At 40.5% G+C, this 14,462-nt stretch overlaps 2 protein-coding genes across 2 annotated transcripts in view; one reads left to right on the top strand and one right to left on the bottom strand.

Annotated features, from left to right (window-relative positions):
- Window positions 1-28: 28 nt before the first annotated feature.
- taldo1 (transaldolase 1) lies at window positions 29-4,371 on the bottom strand. The gene is made up of 8 exons (XM_076992389.1): window positions 4,176-4,371; window positions 2,600-2,723; window positions 2,403-2,510; window positions 2,161-2,292; window positions 1,860-2,035; window positions 1,560-1,757; window positions 1,309-1,454; window positions 29-965 (listed from the first exon to the last, which is right to left on the bottom strand). The coding sequence occupies exons 1-8, from the start codon at window positions 4,270-4,272 to the stop codon at window positions 933-935; spliced, it is 1,014 nt and encodes a 337-aa protein (XP_076848504.1). The 5' UTR covers window positions 4,273-4,371; the 3' UTR covers window positions 29-932.
- Window positions 4,372-4,707: 336 nt separating this feature from the next.
- tspan4a (tetraspanin 4a) overlaps window positions 4,708-14,462 on the top strand; it is a 63,653-nt gene continuing 53,898 nt past the window's right edge. The window contains exon 1 of the mRNA XM_076992386.1: window positions 4,708-4,904. The gene's annotated coding sequence lies outside the window, so the exon portion shown is untranslated. The remainder of the gene's footprint in view (window positions 4,905-14,462) is intronic.

The raw sequence follows: 14,462 nt of genomic DNA on the forward strand, positions 1-14,462 counted from the left end.
GGTCAGGAAGAACTACACAAACTAGATCTCAAAAGATCAGGACAGCATTTAATAGAAAAGTAAGCTTTTTCTATTGCGGGAACATGACATCAGTGAAGGCTTTGAATACCTGAACAAGCTTTGCTGTTGACAGGATACTATGTAGTCTTACAGACAAAACAAATATTGTACCACACTCATAAGAGAAGACCTTGGTCTTATACATTACTAATCAAATAAACGGGTGCACCATATGGGGGGAGAAAGGTTATGATTAAGGGCCCATGACTGACAGGGGCCTAAAATGGCTGTAGCAAGGCCAAATTTTCACAGGGCCCCAAAACTCTGATGGCACACCTGCAAATAAATAATCCTTCAAAACATAATCCACAGTGAACCTATATTGCTGCCATTAATCAGCTGGACAGTAAGACAAACACTGCTGAAGAAAGAGGGCTTTAATAATTGGGTTTCAGCTCAAATCATGTCCTGGAGGCATTTCATGCTGAAAATTTAGACCTTTTGCTTCCAGGGTTTATTGGGAACATGAAGCAGAAGTGGATCTGACTCGGATCAGATCCTTGACCTGCTAAGGTCTTTGGTTCATATGTGGCTGCCCAGATGGGATCTAATTTAACTGGAACACACCTAAACAATGTTCTACTCCCTTTTCTAACCACTTCTCATACAGGGAGAGCATCACAGAAAATTCCACATCATTTTCTTTGTTACCATTTTATGTTTTAAAAAGGGATACTTCTGATTCTACATTTGTTAAATTGGGCATGTTATCCACAAACAGCTACAAAAGTTTGTATTTTAGTGCAACATCTCTTATTGGTCACAAAGTCAGCCAGAAGAGGCAGAGTGCAGTTGATGGGGCCAAAGAGGAATGTAGGATCAAGGGACAATAGATGTAGTCCATCCGCTATCTGGGCCTCCTCATCTATTCATTACGGTCCGTTCTTCACATTAAGTATCTTCTCCTGAGAAAGGCAGAGGAGAGGAGGGAGAAAAAAAAAAAAATAATAAAATAAAAAAAGAGTCATTACCATAATACTGGAGAGGTTACAAATAGGACTGCTATATATGCAGACAAAACAGTATTATAATTGACAGATTACCAATTACCCATTTGAACCATACACCACCTTTTAAAATAGGCCACTAAATGAATAATCTGTAGTCCTTTCTCAGTTTATTTTTGGGTTAGAATTGGAGAAATCTCCATAAATAATTCAGTAAAATGCACATGATGAAAGGAAATAATTTAGTTACTGGCTAAGAACCAATTGTGACTTTACATCTGTACATCATGCATTTCAACACCTTAATCATGCTTTCAAGTTTCACTGCATCAGCAGCAAATTTCCGGATGCCATCAGAGAGCTTCTCCACAGCCATGCGGTCTTCATTGTGAAGCCAGCGGAAAGTCTTCTCATCCAGGTGCAGCTGCTCCAGATCACTAGACTTTGCTACATAGACCCAAACAAACCAGGCACTCCATAACTCCAATGTGGTAACAGCTTATGAAAGCACTTTGACAAAGCAGACAGATGTTGCAACATGCAGAAACCCACCTCCTTTTGGAGTGAGAGTGCAGGACACTGAACTGTTATCCTCGCTAAGTTCTCCCAGCAGCCCTGGCGAGATGGTGAGCAGATCGCAACCAGCCAGAGCCTTCACCTGTCCAGTGTTCCTGAAGGATGCACCCATAACTACTGTACTATAGTCAAATTTTTTATAGTAATTGTAGATCTTCTTTACACTCAGGACACCTGTGTAGTGGGATAAAAGTCATTTAACAATATGGCACACACATCGGCACATTCACAACGAGCATGTTCCTCTATAGCATCAGCCATTATATGGTCAGTTACCTGGGTCCTCATGTGGCTCATAGCTCTTGCAGTCAGTGTTCTCTTTGTACCAATCTAGGATTCGCCCAACGAAGGGTGAGATGAGGGTGACCTGAGCCTCAGCACAAGCCACCGCCTGAGCGAAGGAGAACAGAAGGGTCATGTTGCAATGAATGCCATGTTTCTCCTCCAGCTCCCTGAAAGAGAGAGAACACACACACACACACACACACACACACACACAATAATGCATGTTTGAAATATGAATGTAGACCAATTTTATTTACATAAAAGTATACATGACGCATACATACATACATACCGACCAGCCTGAATTCCCTCCCATGTGGAGGACAGCTTGATGAGCACACGCTCTTTACTCACTCCTGCCTCCTCATACAGGGAGATGAGCCTCTGAGCACGAGCCACCATCGCATCTTTGTCAAATGACAGCCTGAAAGTTAATAAAGAAGTTGATGAATATAAAGCAGCCATGCACATTTCCCTTATGGCCATTTAGGGAATGTCATTTTCTTAGATCAAATAGGAAGAACTCTGTGGTACCTTGCATCCACTTCTGTGGAGACTCTACCAGGGATGATCTTCAGGATCTCAAGCCCAAAGTTGACAAAAAGTTTGTCCATAGTGTTGGTTACTTGCTCCTCCTCAGTCCTATAAAAATAAATAGAATCCTAGTCACAATCATATAATGTGTTCCTAATCTATTAATTATTTTGATACTATATGAGCAGAATTCATACCCGCCGCTGGCGATGCCATATTTTATTGCCTGGTCCACCAGCTGTTGGTAAGTGGGCATCTTGGCTGCTGCCAGGATGAGAGAGGGGTTTGTTGTAGCATCCTGGGGCTTATATGCTTCGATGGCTGCAGAAGGAGGAAAATATAAAATTTTAGAGCAAGTTTCAAGTAGCTACTCTGTATGGCTTTCAATATTTTTTGTATACAAAGTTGGAAATGTCATGATTCAATACCATGTCTGAGTAACAAAATTAAGAGGGGGAAAGTCTTTGCCAATTCTCACTTATAAAAACTGTTCCCTTACTATTTTTCTTTAGCCCAACATGTCTGACTGCACGTTTACACAATCAGACCCAGATGTTCAGTATCCATCAATATTACATTACATCAACAGATCATGTACACACATCAGCAGTCTGAATTGTTACATCTTTGCACAAATCAATGTGCCACTCAATTCAGACAGCTTTAAAAGTGGAATCAGTCTGTTTGCATACTCCGTGTTAGCCAAGGATTAAAAAGGTAAAGAAATCTTTGCTATCAAATTACAATCTTTTAAGGAATACACCACAATTGTCGCCCATATCCCTGGACAGGACATCTGATCTTGAGGCAAAATGCCAGATAGGACTTGATGCTTTAATGGTATTGGTCACAGGCTGATACACACCTACAACATAGTTCTCGTCCGTTTCGTCACACTGACTTTGCAGAAATGAGGAAATATTTGCCTTGCATCAGACCATGAACAAAGACTGAACTGTTTCAACCCCCCTTGCAAAAACTCACTCAATGTAAAGCATGACTTAATCAGCTAACTCCCTACCTCCTACTTGCCAGACTTTAATCCAAGTCAATGAAAGAAAATTAAGACGTTTCCCATAAATCAATACTTTTACTGACCGCACCATTCGATAAAACAAATTATTGATAACTTGGTTTGGCCTGGGCAACTACACCCAATTTTAATTAAAGAAAGAACAGCTTTCATAGAATCTGTACTAACATTTCAGCTATACTTCAACAGCTAGGCACATATTTAAGCGCCAGGGCAGTCATCGCAGAACATGCCTAGCAGTTGACCGTGCTAATCCTCGGACGTGTCTAGCTGGCCAACCTCGAACTTCTGGACCAGACACCGACACAAACACTACTGTCCAGCTAGCTAAAGCTAGACGACTAGCTAGTTAACTGGACAATAAAACGACATATGACCGACCAACAACACTGAAGACGATACACTTGTACAAGTGTGTGAATTGCCCTCTGACTGACTAATGCTAAATGTTCCTCAAGTTTGAACTTAGCCAGCCAGTGTCCATTCGATTCTGAAAGAGTTAGCAAACAACCAGCTAGCTGTTTTTAGGGATAGTTAGCTAAAATAATCAACAGCTATCTCGACCCCACCCCCGCAATCAACCAAGGTATCTAACTATCTAGCCCCGCTGAATAAATCAATGACAGAACGTACAGGAGTGACAGCAACCGTTTAACTGCTAGCTAGCGACGTTAGCCACCTAGCGGCTAGCTAACCGTGACCACTGCTGAAGACTATCGGACGTAAGGTAGTTCGGTCACCGTTGAAATCGCCGGTGTCCGCGACGACGACCGTGTACTTCTTCAGCTGGTCCAGCGCACACTCCATCTTCCGTCGTTTGTCCGGCGACACAGACATGATACGTGAGAACCGAGGCCCTTTTTATACCGACGCGCGTGAGCTGGCGAGAAGTTCAAGTTCACGTGGACGTAGAAGCGCGCGGCGTGAGCGAGCGGAACCGGGAAGAGCGGTTCCGCGAAAAGATGTTACGTTTTCAACAGGAACAATTGTACAAGTTAATCCATCTATCCATCCATCCATCCATTCATTCATTTATTAATTCGTTCGTTTGTTTGTTTACTTAAGCATTTACACACTTTACAGACTTTATTAGACCAATATGAAATCTGTCTTAACTTAAAATACAGAATGAAAATACATTAGTAGATTAAAACCAAGTAATTGTGAAATAAGAGAGGTCACGTTACGCAGTTTTAACTAGTTGCGCTTTTTTCTTGACCACTAGACGGAAGCATTGTACTTATTATGAGATCCGCATGTTTAAATCCGTTTTTTTTCCTAAAAACAACGCAATGTTATACGAGGCGAGCACGTTCTTTCTGCTGAATGTTCCATGGCCCTCAGAGACATTGGGAAACGAGTGAAAGAACAGAAAAAGAAGAAGAGTTTGCAAGTTTTCACTCTAACATCTCATTAATAACACTGAACAGTGGACACAGGGCAGAATATACAAGGTTTTCCTACAAAAGGTAAGGCTATTATTGATCTGCAATTTTTTGTATGTTTTATCATTGTAAAATATGTCATTCAGTAGCTGGAAATGGAGTGCTGATGTATTTCATATTTTTTTTAAGTGTGTGTGTGTGTGTGTGTGTGTGTGTGTGTGTGTGTGTGTGTGTGTGTGTGTGTGTGTGTGTGTGTGTGTGTGAGTGAGTGAGAGAGAGAGAAAGAGAGAAAGAGTGAGAGAGAGATATATATCCACTATGGAGTTAGTACAGTTTCATCATGGACTAGAAGGGAACAAGGTTGTGTGCTCCATGTACCAAGAAAATAGGATTTATTGTAAAGCTCCTTGCAGACAATATGGAAACTGGGAAATTGAAGCTGAACAAACACTGACAGATTCATCTCCTCTCTTCCATGTTGTGTGCATCTAAACCATTAGTCTATTGTAATCATATCTTTACAATATTCCCGATGCACTGTAACAGTGGCAGTGTACGGGTTGGTGGGGAAAGAGAACAAAAAAGTACTTTAAATGGGTGAGAATTTGCTTCTAGAATCTGATGGAACATATAAATAAACTTACCAGAAGAGAAAAACATTTCAACATTCCCGAAATTCCTGTTGGACGTCCCTCCCTGAGTTCACCACATAAGCCTGCCAACCAGCTAGCCAGCAAGAAACAAGTGTTTAACTGTGTGTATGGGCGTAGGGGAGAAAACATTGCTTTATGCTATATTTGGCCCTGGTGTGTCTGGTAAAAACCTAGTCTACCAGTACAAAGGCAAACTCTGTTGCTGAGGGTTAGAGATCCAACTGACTTGAGGGCTGTTCATGAGTACAAATACGGTTTGTGTTGTTAGGAATGATCAGAGTGATACTTCCAGTCAAATACAAAGGTGACACTTTTATTCCAAACTCAAAATGGCTCAGCTTTTATTAATCTAAAATATAAACATATTGGTATTGTGGCTTTTACAACCAGAGCTTGCTTCTGATGTCAGTTTCAGCATGTTTTCACCTTATATATTTTTAGTTTTTTTTTTGCCATCTGAATCAGCAGGGTCACCTGGCTGCTTTTGAGGCTACTAAGCTAAGTGGCAAAAATATTGAGTTAACAGATTGGGACTCACTGAAGGAGACAGTTGCTGATATGAGTGGGTTTACACATTATATGACATCCAGACAGATCCATGTTTTTTTTTCATAACCAGAAACTATAGTTTAATAAGAGGATTCAAGCCACACTCTGGAAGACCGGCTTTCCTATTGGTGTATTAGGAGCTGTTCAAAATATCTAGATATACAGCGCCAAAAGTACACAGACTAATTTAGAAGGTCTATACAGCAAACACAGAGCTTCAACACACTAGTGCTGATGTAAAGCAGGCACGTTGAGGTCTACAGGCCATAGGGAATTACACACAAGCCCAAGCCCGAGCCCAAGACTGCACAAGGTATAACTGATACCTCACACCCCAACACCCTTAACAATTTTATAATGCCCACTTTGATAATTAAATAAGGAAACCGTCACCAAAAATTCTGAGTGAACAAAGCAAATTCATATTTCAGGTAACTGAGCAAGACGTAGGATGCCTCAGGAGGTAAAATCCTCTGTTCTTCTAAAGTGGCAGGATGTGATGGGTTACAGTCCAGGTTATAGCCAGCTGAAAACCTGTGCCTGACAGCAGGTGGGTGTCTTCACAGAAATCATCAGCCCATCCTGTCAGTCTAGGGTGTTTCAAGAAGACAACCATCATCTCTGTTCCCAAAATGACCAACAATAACATGCTTAAATGACTACCATTCTATAGCACTCATAGTAGTTCCCATAAATCACCTGGAAAACTTGTTGCATTTCCTTGTCTCCTGATATTTCTGTACATGTCACGGTCAGACTGATACTTATGTGCAGATGTTCACTGCAGCTCATTCCTACTTAAGCTCATCATTTAACTTCATCTTATCAACACCATCTGTGACTGGACTTTTATTTTCTTGACAGCAAGAACGCAGGTGGGAGTCAAATTTGATCACCCTGAGCACCGGAGTCACACAGGACTGCAGTCCAAACCCAAGGCTCCGTATTCACTTATGACCAGTGTTGCGAATAACACAGTTAAAAATAACGGTGTTAGGTAACGGCTAACAGTAAAGGGGGTGGACCCCTGCCCAGGCTAGTGAGGAGTAACAGATCTCAATAGGTCACAGTTCTCGGTGTAACACCTGTTTAACTTAACAAGTCAGTAAGCGATTGGCTAAGGCAGCGTTATGGTAGCCAATCAAAACCAGTGTTTTTACACGCATGCCGAAGCACACCAGTGACACACGACACAAACGGAGAAGAGGCAGAAATGGCGAGTCGGGAGCAAGCCGAAGGAAAATTAGCATTTTCAAGGTGGCGAAAATACTTGAAGTTCCTTGAAAATACTTGAAGTTCCTGAATGTCTACCAGACTGGGTATTTGATTTATTTAATTAAGAATAGAGGTTTTATTGTTAAGTTTACTTCTGTTGTGAACAAACCAGTTGTCTCAGGTTGAGAGAATTTAATTTATTTATTTTAATTTGATAGATGTAAATGCACTTTATATAGTGTAACTGTTTACTTTTGCTTATGTTTTTTTTTTTTTTTTTTACAAAGATTTGGGATTTTAAAGGATTTTATCCTGCACTGGTCTGTGGATGTGCAATAAATATCAAAAGTTAAACACCTTTCTGATCTACTCATTTCAACTGACTGTGAAAATTGCTTTTTCAAACAATCCTTATTCATTGGCATATAACTTTTTTTTAACTGTAATGCATATAGTTACTTTCCCTGGTAACGAGTTACTTTTACAATAGAGTAATTCAGTTACTAACTCAGTTACTTTTTTGAACAAATAGTGAGTAACTATAACTAATAACTTTTTTAAAGTAGTGTTCCCAACACTGCTTATGACATAGCAAGACGGGATAACAACATCTTCAAATTCGCAGATACCACAGTCATCGTTCTTATCAGCAACAACGATGAGTCTGCATATCTTTGGTGCAGCAAAAACAACCTTGTGATAAATGCCGTAAAACAAAAAATGATTGGGTTTGATGAGATTTGACCCTAACCCTAACCCTTCTTCTGTAATACTGTTGAAAGTAGCACAACAGGAGAGATCATTGTCTGGTACGGTAACACTACAGTACAGGAGTGAAGAGCTGTACAAACAGCCACACCAAATGACCCACTCTGCTTTTACTACAGTTGAGTCCATTGGCACTTGCAGAACAACACCGTCATGCTGTGTTATCAGGGCTCTTTGCTGTGCAGTGCATCAGCGTGTATACGCAGTACATACTGCAGATATGCCTTCAGTATGCCTTCATCTGTGTGTTTTAGAAAGACTATATGAAATAACCTTAATGACATTTATTAGAAACTTGCTTTCCTTGCCAAATAACACACTTTTTATAATATCACATTTTGTACCTGTTCTTTACAACAGAATTCTGTTGCAAGGCAGAATTCTTGACTAGACAGAGGAAGCCAACAAATTCAGGCAGTGCCACTGTACTATATAAGCAATCTCTCTAGGGACTGGTGTTAATTGCAGCAGTGATCAAGGTCACAATAATAAACAAAACCCATATTTAAACACACTAATATATCGAAAAACAGAAGACAGGGAATCCCTAAGAAAACAAACCTCAGTCCTAACAAAATGACTCCCACTCTCTATTATGAGTACGCATGGACAATTATACACTACGTACAAATTTACACCAGTAATCAAGTTGAAAGGGAAAAGCAAGCTCAGAGTACAGTATAATACAGACTCCAAGTCAAACACAGTATGAACAGTCTAAAGGGTGTCTCAAGTTTCACACATCACGAAAGCCACAGTACAATAGCATACACAAAGGGAGCACAGAGAAGCAGATTGCCCCATCTTCTTTTGGTGGGGCTCTTTCAAGAGCTGGTTGGCAGACTTGAAGCACTGGAAAGGAGCAGAATCCTGTGGGTTGAGGTGAAAACCAGGCACTGGAACTGAACATTGGACCTGGAACAGGGGCAAAAGATACAACACATACGTGGAAACCTCAAAATAACAGTGTGCAATACAATTCAATATAGCAAATGTTAGGGAACCGTAGAAAAATGTGCTGAAATTAGTTGGACTGAGGACTGGCGACCTGCCCATGGTGTACCCTGCCTTCGCCTGGAGTTGCTGGGATTGGCTCCAGCCCCCCCGTGACCCAGACTAGCGGGATTGAGCGGTTCGTATAATGAATGAATGAATGAATAGTTGGACTGAAAAGGGGTTACAAAGATTCCTAAAGATTATAGAGTTAAATTAATCCGCAGTAAATTGGTAAAGAAAGAGGAAATTCAGCACTGTTACTACTCTAGCATCAGATCAATCCACATATGCGCTGTAGAATCCTCAAACAAGTGACAGTCATTTCTAGGAGTTGAGCCAGTATCATTGATAGTGTGGTATGATGATCAGGTATAGTCAAAAAGATCTCACAAACTGCACAGAAACAAATGTAATATGGATGGATATATAGATGTAAGGCTGGCCTATTGCTGAAAACAAAAAGAAATAACAAAACAAAAATCCACATTGACTAACCCAATAAGAACTGACTATCCTTCACCAAAGAAAAGACACACACGTCCCCATCTCCCTGCATAATCAAAACAGCCACAATCCCCAAACACAACATGCAGCAGCCAACCCTGCCCATGGTGCACTCTAGAAACAGGGAGCAAATAACTGTACAAAAATTTACAGTAGCAATGGTACAAAAAGCGCGGTGCAGAATCATAGTACGAAGAACACATACATTTCAAATGAGCAAAACACAGAACAACAAGCTAAGCGATCAGTAGAGCACATGAAAGCCAAAGTGAGGAGAGTGCTTCCAGGTCGCAGTTCACGGTGTGTCGGGGTGTCAAGGAACAAATTACATCATCAGGCAGGAATCGGGGACCATGGAAGAGTATGACCTTCATGTAGAAGACACAGGAATCACAGGGAATAGGAATCACACGGGATGGGAATAATGCCTGAAACACTGGGAACAAAACACAAGCAACCCACCCACATACACAGACGCACGCACACACACACACACACACACACACACACACACACACACACACACACACACACACACACACACACACACACACACACACACACACACACACACACACACACAGACGCACGTGCACAAACACACACACACAGTCGCACACATAAGATGAAAGTCGACACATGAGGTATTAGGTAAGTTAAGCTATGCCTTGCACTCAGTAACATGGATTTATGAGACTACCGTGCTGAACAAGAGTAGTATTCAATGGGAACACCACTGGGACACCACTGCTCTCCATAGAAACAATGCTGGCCATCTTGTGTTCACTAAATACCACTAAAATGACCTACTGGAGTGATGTTCTGAACATAATGGAGGCAAAAGTTGAACTTTTGACAAATGCATGCAGCATGTATATACCAAAACATCAAATACTCAGTCTAACTGTGAAGAAATGTGAAGGGAATATAACCATGTGGGATAGCTTCACTGCCTCAGGGATCGAATTGCTTGCAATCATTGAAGGACCAATAAGTCTCAAGATGTGAAGCAATTCTACAGCAGAGTCTAAGAGTCTAAGGGCATCTGTCTGTGATCTTAATCTCAAAAGAGTTTTGGTCATGCAGCATGATGATGAAAATAAGTCATGAAAATAATCCAAACTAAAGTAAACCAATTCACTTAAACACAAGAAGTTCTGAATGGCCGTGTCCTGACCTCAATCTTGCTGTGAGGCAGGTTTTTCAATCTAAAAAAAAAAAACACTGATACACTTCCACTGTAGTGGATATGTCAGAAGCTCTTTTAACTGCTGTGTATTGATCCACAACTGCAGAAAGCCATCTAAAAATTGTAATCTTTCTGATTCTTGTGAAGTGGGACAAAACACGAAGCAATGTATTTTTTATTTAAAACGTGCCTGTTAGCTCGACGTGCATCTTATAGCTCGGGCTTATAAGATGTATAGTGACTCCTAACTTTAACAAGAATGATAAATAGGCCCAGCAACAGTGACTTCAGTACACATAGTGTAAAATGTATAAGCATTACAGTATACTTTTGTCTATACATTTCCTACAGTAAAACACATTCTTGTTAGGAGACACCTTACATTTTTACTTATGATTTAGAATTCTTTGGTATTTGGAATTAGCGTCAATTGGTTCTGGAGTCCTTGTGGCTGTGGTGGTTCATTTTGGTTGAAGGGTAATTACTGTGGGGTAGCTGTGTTTGTGGCATATTTTGCAGGGTTTGGGGGAACAGGGTGGAAAGACTGGAAGAGGGAGGGTTGTCTATGGACTATTAATGGGGAAGTTTTTGAGCAGTATTTGCTGCCTGTTGTCTAATTTTGGTTGAAAAGTATTTAGCTTTGGGGTATTTGTTTTTTATACTATGTCTACATTATTACAAATATTCATTCATTCATCTTCTGTCTGGGATTAAGTGTCGCTAGTCAGGGTCACGGGGGGCTGGAGTCAATCCCAGCATCTCTGGGTGAAGGCAGGGTACACCATGGGCAAAGCACCAGTCCACCACATGGTCAACACACACACACGGGCAATTTAGAGTGATCAATTAACCTACCATGCATGTCTTTGGACTGTGGGAGGAAACTGGAGTACCCAGAGAAAACCCACACAGGCACAGGGAGAACATGCAAACTCCACACAGAGCACCCCGGACCGAGAATCGAACCCAGACCGCCTTGCTGTGAGGCGAGCGTGCTAACCACCATGCTGCCATATTTTTATATATAATATATTATTAGAAATAGTAAACCTTTATTACTGGATTTAATATGATTAAACAAATCATGTAAAGTATCAACTCAAACATAAAATCTGATAAAATTGAAATCTGGTGGTGTTGACAAATTAGGCACTATTTTTCCAAAACAAATTTACTTATGTAGATTAAATTTATGTAGTTAAATTTCTTGTGTTGATGCTAGAAACACACACACACACACACACATACACACACAAATACACACAAAATCCTAAGGGATGATCTGCTGTTGTCGCAATTTTATTTTCACGATAGAATAATAAAAAATGATTGAAACATAAAAAATCAGTGGTGCACACATGTTTACAGTTGCAAGAGCAGTGACTGCATGGAGTTAGAATATTATCTACTTAATTGTTTACCTAAGAATTCCCACCTTGTACTTTACATTTTACATAAAATTTGTTCTATTTTATTATTTGCATGAAGCCATTTGGTCCAAATTCTTACAATTTTTAATAATAATTTTATATTATATTTGAATTACATTTGAATCATCTCTAATTATATTACACGTATATTTAAAAGGGTAATGTGACATATGATATAGAGTCTCATACAGTAAATCATGTGTGTAATGCAATAAGTCCAGTCCATTGGGAAGCCATTACCACTGTGACTGAAGTCATGTGCACAATAGCTCCGATGCTTATCAGGAAGTGTTCTTCGGTCATTGTGCACAGTTGGCTCTGTCTTCAGATCATATCAAGTGTGAAGAAGGTACTTTTAGTGGAGGTTAGAGGACACATATCTGGCATGTTCCAGTTCAGCTCACATGATCCCGTAGCTCGTAAGGGACATGCTGTTACAGCCGGGGCATTATCACAAATGCTCCAGACCTCAGAAGCTAGCAGTGTCCCAGGGGCTCTTCTCCATAAGAGGATTTCTAAATTTAAAACTGTAATTTTCAAGTGTCCACTGTGAAAACAGTTGATAATGTGACTGGGTATTGACCAAAAAAAAAAACCCCCACAATAAACAACAACAAAAAAAACATTTTGCCACTTTTGTGGTCAGCATGATATTCCCTTTAGGTGTGGCTGGGTAGTCCAAAATTACAATAAGTTACAATTACAATCAATTACAATGAGTGGAGCCCTCAACATGAGACTTCAGATATGGACCAAGACCCACAGCGAGCATAAACAAGCCAGATACCATAACAAAGGCTGGCAGGCTGTTTATCTTTAGGTGAATGTACCTCCTGTTATTCCCTTACAAAGACCGATTTCCCCTTAAGTGGAGTCCTTATTAAAGAAACAAAAAAGGGTCTAAGATGGTCGGGTGCGAGAACTGTGGCAAGTCGTGACGTGAATAAACATTGCCATATAAAGAAAGGGAGCATGCAAGTCGACGGAGAAAGAGGGCAGTGTTGAGAAAGGCGCTGTACAGCAGAGCATTGTACTGTAGAGTGATAACCTTGTCCTGCCTGGGTGTCCTGCTGTTCGTGGGGATTGGTAGGGCAGAAGCGTCCCCTCATATGTGGTCATTTCTCACTGTAGTAGTCACAGTAATATGTCTTTGGGCAACACATAGAATTCTTTATTTCTCGTTGAAATGTGTTTCTTTTTGAAAGATTTTGATTTTTTTTTGTCCAATTCTCCATTTCATTTAACACAAGCTCTCTGTCCTTCTGAGTTATTGTGAATGCAGTAAGTTATAAAAGATCTACATATTATGTGCTGTGCCTTTTAAAGCATTCTGTTCTCAGCCATATTGGTTTACATTCAGGTTTTTAGGACTTATGGTGTGTGAGACCATTGGTTGCAAGCCATGAATGCATGAATGAACCAATGAGTTTCAAAACTCTTTTTTTGTTTGTGTTTTGTTCAAGTATAATTTGTTACATAGAAATCCAAATAGTTACTATTTGTTAAAGTACATTTATTGCTGTAATATATAACGGTAACACAAGACACTATCCAGACGCTTGCAGATTGGAACGGACACGTTTGTTTAATTAGAAGAGGGGGTAATCCTGAACTCTGCTGGAGCTCCAGGCCTGAGTCAGTGTCCAGAACAAAAACAACCAAAAGTAGAAAGTGGCAAACAGTCCAGGTCCATGCAGCTGGGCAGACCAGCAACTGCCCCAAAAGGAACAAAGACAAACACAACAGCCAGTAAAGAGGACGGCACACAGCCAAGTCACTACTGGAGCCCATGCTCAACACGCACTGTTCATGGCAATACGTCACCGTGAGAATAGGGACATAGGCAGAGTTTATCAGTGAGGAAACGAGGACCATGGGAGTGTATGTGATAATAAGGAATGGAGAAGAGAGCCAAGATTGGTGGATTGGGGTGGAATGACGGATGGTAGCTGGCAGATGGATTCTGGGAAAGACCAGTACTGGGGCTTGTGGGGATCATTATACTTACCAATGTGTAAGTCAAAATGTCAGCATCACTTATTTCATTGTTTATTTTATTTAATTTTAATTGTGCTAAGTTAACCATAATGACTATGCAAAACGTAACAACAAGAAATGTCAGTATGTGTACCTCTAAAAGCTATCAAAGCAAACTTTCGTGTGAGATCAGAACATCAAATATGTTACATTGTAGGCCTACTTCTAAAATCCCATCAGCAGGAACTACACATAGGGTTAGATTACAAAGAATTGCAGAGAAAGAGCTTTACAGCAAAGCTCTCATGGACTCTTGGAACCTGTGATTATGTGGTAGGCTTTTGCTCACATCACTGTCCCC

The sequence above is a fragment of the Brachyhypopomus gauderio genome, chromosome 2 (assembly GCF_052324685.1).
Source record: "Brachyhypopomus gauderio isolate BG-103 chromosome 2, BGAUD_0.2, whole genome shotgun sequence".
NCBI lineage: Eukaryota > Metazoa > Chordata > Actinopteri > Gymnotiformes > Hypopomidae > Brachyhypopomus > Brachyhypopomus gauderio.

Bases quoted from the DNA above. Each gene is read 5' to 3' on its own strand.
- taldo1 (XM_076992389.1), bottom strand. From the start codon at position 4,272: ATGTCTGTGTCGCCGGACAAACGACGGAAGATGGAGTGTGCGCTGGAC. The intron at 2,724-4,175 runs GTGACCGAACTA...CTCCTTCTGCAG, and splicing joins GGACACCGGCGATTTCAACG to CCATCGAAGCATATAAGCCC. The intron at 2,293-2,402 runs GTACCACAGAGT...ATTAACTTTCAG, and splicing joins TCCACAGAAGTGGATGCAAG to GCTGTCATTTGACAAAGATG.